This window comes from Podarcis raffonei, chromosome 11 (genome assembly GCF_027172205.1).
Source record: "Podarcis raffonei isolate rPodRaf1 chromosome 11, rPodRaf1.pri, whole genome shotgun sequence".
Classification (NCBI taxonomy): Eukaryota; Metazoa; Chordata; class Lepidosauria; order Squamata; family Lacertidae; genus Podarcis; species Podarcis raffonei.
Genome location: NC_070612.1, coordinates 60,318,892 through 60,333,306, shown reverse-complemented (window position 1 = coordinate 60,333,306; position 14,415 = coordinate 60,318,892). Strand labels below are relative to the sequence as shown.

At 41.4% G+C, this 14,415-nt stretch overlaps 1 protein-coding gene across 2 annotated transcripts in view; it reads right to left on the bottom strand.

Annotated features, from left to right (window-relative positions):
* Positions 1–14,415, bottom strand: part of LOC128423750 (transducin-like enhancer protein 1) — an 80,274-nt gene that overhangs the window by 42,455 nt on the left and 23,404 nt on the right. Inside the window, exons 6-8 of one of the 2 annotated variants that reach the window (XM_053409263.1) lie at positions 13,887–13,991; positions 2,885–3,089; positions 2,101–2,117 (exon numbers count right to left, since the gene is read on the bottom strand). In XM_053409263.1, coding sequence (XP_053265238.1) covers positions 2,101–2,117; positions 2,885–3,089; positions 13,887–13,991 — 327 coding nt within the window. The remainder of the gene's footprint in view (positions 1–2,100; positions 2,118–2,884; positions 3,090–13,886; positions 13,992–14,415) is intronic. The other variant, XM_053409264.1, reaches the window with a different exon arrangement.

Below are 14,415 nucleotides of genomic sequence, written 5' to 3'. Positions count from 1 at the left end.
GGGGGAAAGAAACAGCAGGGGGAATAGAGAAACTGGACCAATCATTCACCCTGCCTGCTGGTGGGACTCAGAATCCAGGCTAAGTGACCCCTTTAATATACAGTGAAGAGGTATTAAGCTTTGAAAAAGCTAGTAAGTGGAAGAAGAAAAAGTAAAAGGACTGAAATTAGATCCTAAACCTCTATGACAGGGCTCAGCAAACTTTTTCAGGAGGGGTCCGCTCCACTGTCCCACAGACCTTGTGGGGGGCCGGACCCGCCCTCTCCCAAAGGAACCCCAACCCCTGCCACCACTCACGCCACCACCGCCTGGTCTTCGGCAGCAAAGGCATCATCTTCTGTATCGGCGGGGCACAGAGTCCGTGCCGCTGACCTCGGCGGTGGAGGCAGCGGGCCTTAGTTTGTCGACCCCTGCTCTATGGCATGCACTGCCCCCAAATGAAGGTAAGGATCTCATAGCTAGGAGTGGAAGTTGGAGAAGAGTTCTTACATCAGTGTTGTGTCTGAGCAGCTGAAACATACAAGTAGACTAGAGGACAGTGCAATGTACACTGAGGGTGATAAGTAAAATAACAATGTACAGTCATACCTTGGCTTACCGACGCTTCAGGTTGCGTTTTTTTGGGTTATGGACCGCTGAAACCCGGAAGTACCAGAACAGGTTACTTCCGGGTTTCGACAGTCATGCATGTGCAGAAGCACTAAATTGCGCTTTGCACATGCGCGCCAAATCGCAACCTGTGCATGCGCAGATGCACCACTGCAGGTTGCAAACACGGATCACGTTTGCAACCCGAGCATACACTGTGCTGCAAAGGATAAATTAATTTTTTAAACCCAAAACGAGCAGCAGTTTCTTTCAACTGCAAATGAAACACGGTACCCTCTACAACTTCACAGGGATGGACGTGCTTCTGGGATGCATTCTGACCATGTGACAATGCTCCCTCGCCTCTTGCACACAGTCTCTTGCACTCCTGATCTAGCCCTACTATTGTGGGCAACATGTTTGCTCTTCCACCTTTGCCCAAGGCTTTGAAGCAAATTGCACGAATCTTTAGATGGCTCAATGACACACATGGAAAGGTTAAAGCAACCCAGTTATATTTCTTGGGGAATGTAATGAACTAAAGATGACCTCACAACTTTAGCAGATATCCCAAATGACTTCTCAAGACTTCCAAGTGTCCGGAGGAAAGTAATAAGCAACCCCAACAGAATTTGTACTTCTAATACTCTAATGCACTTTTGAAGTTCCTGCACTCTAGTGTGGAATAAACTGGAAAAATATGAGAGGGGATGAGAAAGACATTCCTTTCACATCTTACAAAACATTTTCGAATGTGTGTAAACCCTGGAAAATCCAGTTTCAAGGGACATCCCAAAATCAAATAAAAATTTATTTTAAAAAATGCCATCTACTGATTGTAGTATAGATATGCTGCACGACAGATATATTGTCTAAATTAGGCGTAAACATGGCCAAAGAATCATGGTGGCCCCTGATACTAACAAAAAAGTTCTCTGATGAACCATGTGAGGGTGTGTAAGTGGTTTTTAAAATCATTAGAACACTTTTTTGAAAAGCCTAAGAGTGACACTAGCAATACATTCCAAGTACAAGACAGATTAGATGGGAAATGTCTGATATACTAATCACAAAAGGAAAGGCAGATTAGATATGAAACTTCTGATATGCTAATCAGATACTTAACACATATGTATATGAATGAAGACAAAGTTAGAAAAACTACAAATCCCTGGTATGGCTAATGTGCAAGTTTTTAATCTCACCTGTTTTCACAAGTACACACATGTGTAATGCAATTAATGCAGGCTTGAGCAGTTGCTATCCAAAACCAGATTAGTTTGTAGGGATATTATCATAGCAGCTACAAAAGCTGTTCAATAGAAATTTTATTTTTATTATTATTATTCCAACAAAGCACTGCAGTATTCATACCACAGACACTATGCCCATTATCTAAACTAGGAGAGAAGTAGCAAGTAAGCCCTACAAGGGAAGAAAATGTGAATATCTGGCTATCAACTACTGTAGTAACTGAAAAATGTTAATGTTAGCAGGAATATTGGTACTTACTGTGCCCGCATCTCTGTCTGTTCCCGTAGTAACCAAGAAATGCACAGACATGCCCGTTCAGACACAGAGGCAAGAACAGAAATAAAAAAGGGGGGAAAATTAGAACACAAGCCGCGAACAGTTTTAAAATGGCTTTTATTTATATAAGTCATTGCACATTCCTAATACAGTGATTTCCTGAAAATTACATTTTGTAAACATGATTTACAGTTTAACCATACACAAAGCCTAGTTCTTTCCATGACAGAATAAATTACTTTTTTCTTTTTCAAAAATTATTCAAGTGCAATTTTGCCCAATATTTAAAGGTGTCCTAAACAAACCTACAAAACAGTTTTAATGCTCTAAAACTTTCATTTCAACACATTCACCTCAAAATTTGACTCCGTCATTTGCCCACCCTCCCCAGAACTCTTCCCATTAAAGATCACTTTCTTTAATCAAAAAAGATAAAATTACCCATTTATTCTGTTTTAACAATTTTCCACAATATTGTGCGGACCACTGAGGTTACAACTAAGCATCTGTCAGGATGTCAAAATGTCCTGCACTTCATAAAAGCAAGGGATCCTTAGCGATCTCCCAGCTTCAAAGACTGAAAACTTCAAGCTGAATTTTGCTTCAGTGGTATAAATGCAGAGTGCCATTCTTAAACGTCTGGCAACCAGTTTGCTCTCGGCTTTCGCTCAACATAAGCGCAATTTCTTTAGAGATGCCTGCCATTTGCAGCAAGGTGCAAAGATGCGCCTGGCAATGTCCTAATCAGGCTTTCCATGCCTCTCACCTCTGTGGTGGTCTGCGTCATGGTGTTTCTTGTCATCTTTTATTGCCAAGTGAGACTGCCCACCTAGAGCACTGGAGAGGGCAAGGAGGCCAGCGCTGCTCCCAAGCGGAGGAATCCCAGGAGGCTGAAGTCCTGATGGGTGAGGGGTTAGAGGCACTGGGGGTCCATGGCCATGTGAGAGGTGTTGAGCCTGCAACTGCTGTTGCTGTTATTTGTGGGGTATTTCCAGGCAGAAGCAGCGGCACGTAGGTTGGGGATGAAAGAAAAGGAGAACTGGTTAGCCAACTGAACTCATTTCTACTTCCAGTTTTCAAAGCCCACACTACTTCAACCTGCTCCAAATAATCGCCCCATACCAGGTTTCACAACTGCTAGAATATTTCCTCAGATATCGATCCTCCTTTGTATTACAGAACTGAGCCCTGTAATTTAATCTACAGCCTGACTAACAGGAGATTTGTGCAGTCTAGACTCTTGAAGACATCTGGCACCTCTCCAAATCCACCCCCGTATTAACAAAATTAGTGCAGGCAAAACTATACAGTTTGCACACATTCCTCCTACTCAACCCAAAAAACTAATTTCCACTACTACTGTGTTGCGTGATTAATTTTTTAAAAGTGGTGACTTGGAAGGTCTGGTCTAAAATAAGGCTCCACCGCAGCTTCCACTAGGAGGATTTCCTGTGCAAAACAGATCAGCTGGGAGTGTTACCTTCCAAATGCATTTCGGCACCTAGCATTTATAGATGTTCCCTATTGCTCCTCTTCCTCCCTCCCACACTTATAAACTAACTCCTGTGTTAAATACTTGACAGGACAGATGGTTGGTCTGAATGAAAAGTTCACTTTGATTACTGTTATCCTCAGTACGTTACATCTGAGATTTACTTGGAAATATTCTAAACCTTGCAGCTTAGTCTACTTGAAGGCCGATCCAAATCCTCTCATTTCTAAAATGTGATAAAATTACTTATGTTTGTAAGTTCTCTAAGGCAAACAGAAATTCCCAAAGCTGAGAGCACTACCAGGTCCTGTGTTGGACACATCCTGTGACACCAACATACCAATTTCCACCTACCCCCTTCATTTCAGGTTAGTAGTTACAATTTCATTTAAAAAGCAAAATGGTTGCAACAGTCTGTTATAAGTCTAAACAGGAGTACAGTATCAAGTTTAAGAGGAACTTGAACCTGGAGAATATAAAAGAAACCCCCCTTTTTTATTTACCTTAGATCAAGAATTTCAGGCCTAATTTTCCATTTTATTTATCATTTAAAATTTGAAGATGGGGCATTTGGACAGCTAATGAAATTTAGGACTTAAGAGAGCTCAGTTTATAAAAACACTGAGCAATCAAAGACTCATTAGGTGGCTTTGGACAAGTCATGAGCTCAGCTACAGTCCCCCGAATCATTAAAAAGCTAAATATTTCATATTACAACTTCTGTAAAAAGGATATTTACAACAATATTTCTCAATGAGAATCCTAAATGCATTCTAACAAGGCACAGCATGCTAAACACTAGATATACTAGCATACATGTTTTAACAAGCCCATTTCATAGCCCATAGTTTATAGCTGGCTGCATTTGAAACTGGCCAGGGTTTGTGACAAACCATAACTGCATGCAGAAGCAAGAGCCTTTGCCCAGCTCAAAATAGTGCCAGTGGCAAAATGTCCAGGAATTTTAGGTTGACTGCCTTAAAAAAAGCTCAACAACCTTTGAATTTGACTTCTAGAAATATGGCAAGCCTACTGATATGGGCACCAAGCCAAGGAGATGCAAAATAATAAATAAATAAGGAATTATTGTGAAAATAATATTGGGGGGGCACCAAATTTTGTCCTTGCTCAGAAAGCCATTACCAAGTCCGCCCCTATGCTCACGCACACTAATCCGTAGTTTATCATTACGTGTAAGTGAACTAATGTCTCACTAATGGCAACGTTTGTTTAGCCTTTCTAAAAACACACACACAATAGATTTCTCTTTTCATTAATAGAAAATATGTATAAGAACATAGGAAACTGCCTTTTAGTGGAGTTGGATTAGCCCATTTAGCTTAGTATTGTCCACTCTGGCTGGCAACAGCTCTCCAGAGTCTCGGGCTTCGCAAACTCTTTGCCATCACCTATCATTTGACCCTTTTCCATTGGAGAGTCCAGAGGCTGAACAAGAAACCTTCTGAATGCAAAACATGTTCTCTAACAATGAGCTCAGTCTCTCTTCTCCCCACTCCTCACCCCTCCAGCATTCCATCTTAAAAACTGGGTCCATTTTTTCCTCATTATCAAGGATGTTTGTTAAGAGGTAGTGCTCTTCTTCTCCCATTTAGTCTTCAAATTTAACATTGTGCCTAAAGCAACTGCAATGCTGCAAGTTCATCATTAAATAGAAAGATGCCAGTAATGAAAAGGGGAGTGGAATCATGCCTTAAATGAGGTACACACTTCTCAAGAAGCAAAGCGCAACCATGGCTAAGGACTGCATTACTTCCTCATATATATATATTTGGCAGTGCTAGTCTTATGTACACCAGGCATGGCCAAACTTGGCCCTCCAGATGTTTTGGGACTACAACTCCCATCTTCCCTAGCTAACAGGACCAGTGGTCAGGAATAATGGGAATTGTAGTCCCAAAACATCTGGAGGGCCAAGTTTGGCCATGCCTGATATACACTTTTACACTGGGGTTGAAACGTTTAAATGGAACTAATTTGATTAACTGGTTGGTCTACAAACATGACAGGCTCTTGTAAAAATGTTGGTTGCAGATGGCATCTTCCTACGAGGCATGCCTCTTTTTTTCAAACAAAGGAGAGACTGCCTCTGTGATGAAGCATGGATAAATCTAAAAGGTGAAATGTACTTCTTTTTCATAGCCATTATTCATTTTTTTACAGAGCCAAAAGTCACATCAATTAAGATTCACGTAATTAAGTTACATTTTAAAAATAAAATAAAATTGGGCCATACACTTAGTTTATTTTTTTTAAAGATATTTATTGAGATTTTCCACCTTAATACATTAAAAAATCAAAAAAGAAAAAACAAAAAAGTTAGAAACACATAAAGTTTACAATCCATATTTTCAATAACATATTGCCCTGACTTCCCCACACCTCCCCTTCTTATATTCCAATTCAAATTGTTAGTTCAACAAGTTCTTATCCCCAATTTTTGACCTTTTTATATTTAATTCATTTTAGAAAAACTAATTTTAACTTATAAACATCAATATTTGTACATCAGTGCTCATTCTTAAAACTTTTTTCTAAAGTCGACCCAAATTCCCTTCCATGAATTCCCCAATTTTCATACTAATAACAAAACAAAATAAAAAAACAAATTATAATTGTACACCCTTTGGATTCCCAAACCCCACCCCACCCCTTTCCCGGTTTCGGTCCCCAACAAATGTCCATCAGTCTTAGTCTACTATCAGCCTGGAGACCTCACGTCCAAGGCTCTTAATTCTCTCTCAATTCCTCTCTGCCGGTTTTTTTGGTAGTCCTTAGTATTAAACACCAGACCTCGGAGAAGCTCTGTCCCGATAGGGTCCACATTTCTTCCAGCCAGACCTCCATACTTAAAAGTGGAGCCCGAATCTTGTTTCTTACTCCTTTTAAGTCCAAATGTCCCAAAAGCTCCAACTTCCACCTTAATCAAATTTGTAATCCATAGGTCTTCAGATCTCCACATAAGGAGATCTCTCCATTCTTCAATCTCCAATTCAGACCAGATTTTCATCATCCAGTACTTATTTTCCTTTGTAACCATCATGTCAGGCCTCTGGCTCTCCTTTGTCATCTGCAACATTACATCTCCTCCTTCCTTTTCCTCAGAAACAACATATATCTCTTTCTCCACACTCTCAAATCTCTCAAGTTTCTCTTCTTGTCCAGCTGCATGAACTTCCTGAGTCAAATCCTTATCAAATTCAATGAATTTGTTTACTGTTAAGTCCAGAGTTGCAACATTGGTACCCAAAACATCAATTTGGCCTTGTAACTTTCCCAAGAGAAGAAAAACTCTGTCCAATTTAGCTTGAATTTTTCCTCCTTCAGCCATTCTTGTAATCTCCCAAAAACCCCTCTAGAGGGATTTTGGTTACTTAATCTTCCTTCCAGTTCAAATCCAAAAATCAAGTTAGTTTGTATCAGTTCTTCCTTGTTTTCAACAAAATATAACCAAATTGTAACAAATATATCCAGCAGAGACAGCAGAAACAAAGTTCTCTTTTTCCTTCTTGACAGCTAATTTGACAGCTGTCAAACTCTTCTATATCTCCTCAACAGGCTCTCTCGTGGATCACTCCCGGGTCCGGGGGGGTGGCACTTCAGCTCTCAAAATTAGCTCTTATCCTCCAGTAAAATTACTTATACTGCCAAATCGTGAAATTAATGTCTTTTACCCAATAAAGAAGAAGAAGTTCTCTCGACCTTAGTTAACTAGTCCTTGCTTTAAATTATTTACAAGACGGGGAGACGGACTTCCTGTTTGCGCCTTCCCCGATCGTGCCTAATTAAAAAAAAAAATTTCCTTTGCAAATCCAATTTCCGTACTACTCACGGGTTGTTGCTTTTAAAGTCCAATTGTTCACAAGAAGAAGTCAGCGCTCTCCGACCATGGCATGCGGCTTCACTCCGCAGGAGAAGCAGTCGACTCTCAGCACCGCGCCGCTCGCCCCGTCCCCCGTTCCGAAGCCTTTAAAAAGGCTCCTTCGCGGGTCGGGGGAGCACAAATGGTGCCCGCCGAGTCACCAGGTTCACAGGCTTCAGCGCCTGTGATTTCTGAGGGTCCCCGCATCGCCGCAGCGGCAAGACCCAAATCCTGCGGAGCCGATTCCCTCCGGAGCTCGGAGGGAATCCGCCATTAGTCGATGGCGCTAACCCGGAAGTTCCATACACTTAGTTTATATGCAACTACAGACTTGTCAGGTTTGAGTTAGGGCGTGGTAAGTGGGATGGGCAAGGAAGTGGAACTGCAAAATTCTCACACACATTTCAGTCTCCTGTGTGTGTGTGTGTGTGTGTGTGTGTGTGTGAATAATGCCTTCCTTTAAATTTTCAAGCTTAACAGTAATTTAGTCAAGTTACCTTTAAGTTACATTTCAGAGATCACCAGCTACAACTACTAAAGTGAAACACAATTTTAGCCATGACGTGCTTCCAACCAGCAAAACCAAAGAGGGATCACGTAACCTAGACTGTTAATGGGTCTCTCTCTGTGGCTGTCACCATTGACAGACAACAGACACAGCCTAAAGGGTCTCAGTATACCAGTTCATTTGGCTAGAATTAAGAAACAGTAACTAAGTTAAACATTCATAACTAAATGTTTGCTTTTACTGCGTTGGAACCAGAATGACTCTTAGAGTCGGGCAGGGCTTAAGTCTTCAGGGGATCTCCCCCCCCCCCAAAAAAAATTCTCTTCTGTGGGAAAAGGATAGGAAAACCAAGGAAGGAAACCAGCACTTCACCGTATATGTTGTCAAGTATGTTTAGCAAACCAGACTTACAAAATTTACAACAAATGCATCTGAAACTTTCATTTCTTGGAAAAAGGGCTGGAACAGGGAATAGGAACACAGCACCATATGTTTGAAAACAAATTAGGAAATACTTGGGAACGAGGGTGGAATGGAAACTCTGGTGCAAAATGCGTGGCAGACTTTTTAGCTGCCTGGATGAATTTCTCATGTGTCTGTACTCCAGTCCAAAAATCTGCCTGGTAAAGTACTTCACAACTTTTTCTTTTAAAAAACCTCACACTCACATCATCCATCATGAGGTACAGCTTTATCTGTGATGTGATAAACATAGGTCCACATTTAAAGGGGATAAGGGCTAACAGCAGAGTATTTCCCCTCCCCCAGAAACACACTAAATTCAGGTTTTTTGCATACTTCAGAAATGTAGTTCCCCCAAAAGACATCATATACTTTGTTCTGAGCCTCAGCCAATGGAAGCCTCACTATATACACTAAAGATTTAATCTCTTGTTCCATCTATCCCCTAACAGAAGCTAGTTATCTTCCCATACCCTTAACCAACCCCACCCAAACCCTAATACAGCACTCAACACTAAACACACAGCGCCGACAACTCCAAAAATCATGCAAGGCTAAGCTGTTCTAGAATTACACTTTTGAATTCACTTCTCTTTGCGCCCACATTTCTATTTTACAACAAAAACATGCATCCTAGTTATTTATAGGCTTTCTAAAGATTAACTACATGCTCATAATAAACCCTCAAGAGGTTAACCTCATCCCCTTAAGCTTCACACACTACAATCTCAGAGATAGCTGGCAACCACAGCCAAGCAGAGGAAAAATAATCCAGCATCTTGCTAATCCTTTAGTCAATCACCTCATGCAATGATGGAAAGCCCTTTGGAGGCTGACAACTCAATCTGTCTCACAAGTGCTGTCAGTCCAAGAGATACATTTCACAGAACCATTAGCAGCACACCTCAGAGAGGAGGAGGAGGGAGGAAACCAAACACCTCGCAAGTATTAAATTCTTTCTGAACAAGCTAAACTAAAAACACTCTCATAGGCTGCCTGTTTCTTGTGAGTGTTGCATACTGCACTCTTAGGTATGTTTCTATAATTCATCAAGGTGGAAGTATTTTTTAAACAGAATTTTTTCCCAATCTGAACCAATCTTGTAAAGTGATTTTATTTGCTACCAGTGTCATTCAGATTTCCCGGCGTGCACAACTTTTAATTTTCCAGCCTGTTGCTTAACTATCTTCTTCCAATCCCTTCAAATTATACCAAGATAATCCATTTAAGCCCTTCATGCCATAATCTAGATTCTCTTCACTACAAGGCAAAAAAAACTCCAAACGAAACTAAACTACACCATGCTTAAATACTGAAAATAAGGGTACCATAATGGTTCCCATCTCTGTTTTTAAAACCCTACACATGAGTAAGGCATCCCCCTTCAGGCTAATGCTGACTGTGCCTCGGCTGGGGGTGGGGGGAGCGGCCATTGCACTTTCTTCAATTGGAGGGAGTTTGAAAATAAATGCCTGAAGAGGACTATTACATTGTACTATTCAGACAGGACCAATACGCAGAGACAGATGTCTGGTTTACAGGTTCTCTTTTGTAGAGGGCTCCTTTTGTTCCTTCCCCCTAGTATCTCTCCTCCCCACAACACACATTATATGTCCCTGCCTCTCTGACACAGCCTGCTTTTTCATTTCAAAAGTTTGTTTCCCACTAAACGCCCCCCCTCCCCTTACTTCTTGCTGCTTCATTAATGTGCAATGATTCGGCACCATTATCTCCTGTGAAGGAGTGCAGCCTATTTCTTAAGTCAAGAAGCATAAAGTTTGCAGACTCTATGCACAGTAAACTCTTTACAGAACACCTGTTAGGAATATAGGTAACTTTCCACCCAAGCTCCTTCTCATCCTTCCCCTCTGCTGCTTCTACTTTCAAGGAACAGAAACCTCTTTAACACTGTTAAGCCACTGGCTACTTGATTGTGCTTCTAAATGTTGGAGAATGCACCAGCCTTATTTGCATTTTAAAAAGAAGTCTTTCATGATCTTTCACGCTCACAATAGACGTCTAAACCGTTAAATTACTATTTCTTTTATAAGCTTGAAAGACACTGCAGTTTAAGAGCATGCGCCCCTGCCCCCCCCCCCGCTATTGTTTTTTACACTAAGTTGGGTCTCTGAACATACTGACAGCTGCTATCAAACTGGGCCACGTTTACTTTCAGTGCAGCTGCTGCTTGTAGGAACAGACAGGCTCCTGATGCCCTCCTCCCCTCTGGGGAGACAGGCTGACACAGTGCATGTTCAATGAAGAGGAGCAAAGGTCCACTGAATTGTCATCCCAATTTTATGCTACTCCAATTTTCCAGAGTGCACACAATCCCTTTCAAACAAATCAAGCATATGTCAGAGCATGAAACTTATTGTGCAGCATAGGATAATTATTGATGTATACAAATGTGGCAAAGGGAGAGATGATCTCTTCTTGGACCAACTTGGTGGAAACGTAAAGGGGGGGGGAATAGTGAGGTTTCCTGTGTGTGTGTGTGTGTGTGCATACACACACACACACACACACACACACACACAACTGTTCTTCAGGCTATAATAGAATTGTCAGATCAGCTATGCAAGAAGCTGAGATTGGGGGAAAGGGTGGAATGTGGGAGTTTGACTGTGCTAGATAGGGATGAATGTAGTATTTATGAATACTCACTGAGAACTGAAGTTTATTTCTGCTGGCAGTGACATGTTAATACCTCAAGGCTGCAATCCTATACACACTTACTAGGGAGTAAGCGACACAGAAATCAGCAGAGCTTATTTCCAAGTAAACATGCACAGAATTGCACTGCACATCCAGCAAAATTACAGCTGCTGGAGGACTTAGAAAAAGAGCAAATGTTCCTAGATTAAAACTATGTTAGCATATTAAGCTGGTAGTCTGAGTCCTTTAACAGCACACTGTCAAGAAATGTTATGCTGGAGCCGCAAAGCAGGGACTCAGTGCAGTGTGTGACTAGTATTCAATTGAATGGAGTTTGCAAAAGAAGTTTGGGTCAGAGCTGTAAGTTGTTCTCAAGGTAGACAGGCACTTTGTAGCAAAAAGACAAACCCAGCCAGACATGCCACAAAAGCTTCATGGTCCAATGTCAAAGGGTTTCTATGATGATGATGATGATGAAGAAAGAAATGTATTTGCACTGTTTTGTGCCTGCTACAAAGCTCAGAAAGTATACTTGAAACCACTATTTAAAATATGCCCATTAACCAGAGGTGTTTGTTAAATCAATGTACACACACACAAACACAGAGACTGAGACACTAGGTAGATGAACTTTTGAGCTGAACTTTCAAATTAAGAATTTATTAGACAAGCAGGGGCTGTTAAGACATCAGACAAATAGAGACTTAATTATTTTTTTAAGTAGTTGATTGGATGGGAGGGGGGGAGAAACAAGGATTCGGTTCAAAAGGGGGGTATGTTTATGCAAAGCTAATCTGTCAAGTGTAATAAAGCAGCTTGAATAAAATTTAAGCTGAAAATCCACTGACACTCCCCATTGCAGGGAGGAATAGCTATTAAAAGGAAATGAAGGTCACCCTCCCCGTTTATTTCACCTAATTGACTGCCAATAGCTTACCACAGGCAAAGCGACAGCAGATCTACAATTGAGAAACTGATAAAAGGAGAGTTTTCAAGCTGAGACTCATTCTTTTAATCCTCCCTCCCTCTTATGTTTTTTTCCATCTCCAGTTGGGATGTAATTTTAAGCACAGATGGATTAACTGGTTCCATTGTCTGTAGACGTCATTGGACTATGGCACTGTTAATCCATACAGCAGCATGTCTAATTATCATTACAAAGTGTCTGAGGGAACTCTAAAGACCAGCAGGGCATCTTCTCACAAGCAATTAACATAAATTGATAAATGAATAATTTGAATCTGCTCAAGCACTCGCGTATGAATAAAATCAGGAGAAGAAGGAGGACCACTTCTCATTTCTGCTCCTTTTGCTTACTGTAGAAGGGCAGTAAAGATTAGTGATATTTCTAGAGTATGGCAGCAGGGCTTAGGAAATGAAGTCATGGCTCATGAACTTCAATAATGCAAAATAGGTTACAGAGCAAGCCTAATCCTCAGAGCTGCTGGTCAGTGGATATGTCTGCTATGGACCACTCCTACAGAAAGCTCCACAGCTTTGGACCTGCCATTGCTGTATCTCCACAAATGGGGTGTTTCATGGGGTGTGTGGATGTGGGACAGCCGCATGAAGGGGCCTGTGGAGCAGGCTCATCACCTACACAAGCTAGGAGATGGTTTAGTTCAGGCATGTCCAGGACTTCGATTGACTTGGAGATCCTGGGACAGATATGGGTCGATCGCAGGCTGAGAAAGAAAAGTCTTTCTCTGTAGTCTTGAACACAGCAGTAGCCACTGCTACCGCCAGTCTAGTGCAAGCCTGAGCCTTCCCTGCCACCCGCTCTGCGCTGCACTCTTGGGCATTAGAGCTCTGGCAGTGGGGTGAGGGGGACATGGTGGAGGCAGGAAACAAAAAGCTCCACACCTGCTCACCCACTTGCTCACCAGCGAGGAAGGCAAAGAACAAAACACATGGGGGGAAAGCCCTCTTAGCACTCCATGAGGGAAAGGCTTTAGCGCAACAGTAGGGGAAAGATGGAGAAGCCCTGCGCACTCTGACTGACTGCTCAGATCTGTGTAAACTAATATAAAAATATAGTTTGACTTTTCTCATTTGTTTAGTTCCTTGTCCATCTAACAAAACTATTGGGATCTGTCGTGATGATATCCAAACATAACTACTGTATCTGTGAAATATAGATAGATAGATGATAGATAGATTTAACTAACTAACTAACATGACTTTGGAAGGTGGTAGATCACTGCCAGTTTTTGATATTGGATTGTAGATCACACCCTACTCGGTTGGACATGCCTGGTTTAGTTAATTCCCCCTTCAGTTGATTTCAATAGAGGGAATTTTACAAAAATTTGTCTTCCAGGCTTAAAAAAAGGGGAAAGTGCCACTCACTCTTCATCTTTTGCCTCAACCAGTACAAGTCTGCAGTGCATTGAAAATGGTGGACCATGACACTCCCCACTCCGACTGCTCAGTTAAGTTACTTGCAACTGAAACTCAGACGCATACACTATGAATAAACCTCAGTATATTGGATGCAGACTCAGAAGAGAAAGCTTTTGCAGCCTATTAATTCCCCTACTCCAAACTAGACAGAGCAATAGCAGAAATCTAGAAATATGGGGCGAAATACATAGGCCCAGGCAGGCAATATTATGCTTTCAGTAATTCTACCAGATTTTGAAGAGATGCAGGTGCCAAGACAAATAATGCTGAAGAACTAGCGTTAAGTATCAAAACTATTACAAATCAAACATTTAACACATCAAAAACTACCAATGCAATAAGAAAGGAAAGCTGGTTATACACACTGTAGGAGGTAGACCTGGCAGGCCACGTACCCCGATGATGGCATTCAGCTCAGCCATGGTCACTTGTTTGGCACGTTCTACTGCTTGAGCAACTTGTTGCTGATGCTGGAAAGACAAACATATCATCCCCATTGTTAGAACCAACCTAACTGAACTAAGCTGGAACAAAGTGGCATTTTATCAAGGGGCAGAGTATTTCCAAGCCACCCTGCAAGCTAGGATATATGGGCGGTCTGTGCAGAAAGAGGAGAAAGGATGAGACTTGAAAAGGCAAGCACATGTCTTTTGATTTTTCTTAAAATCAGGGGTTTTCTTATTACAACTCTTCAATAAGTGAGACCGACAGTTTTCATATACCCTCTGTTCACCATAAATAAATAAATGGTCAAGAAGCCAAATTCACATGTCACAATCAGCCTAGGTTCCTGGTTTTTCAGGAACAAGTGGTGCCTTAATTTACACTCTTGGTTCACAAGCCAGGAAACTGCAGTTAAGCTTGGCCTCATAAGGCAACAAAATCCACGTTTGA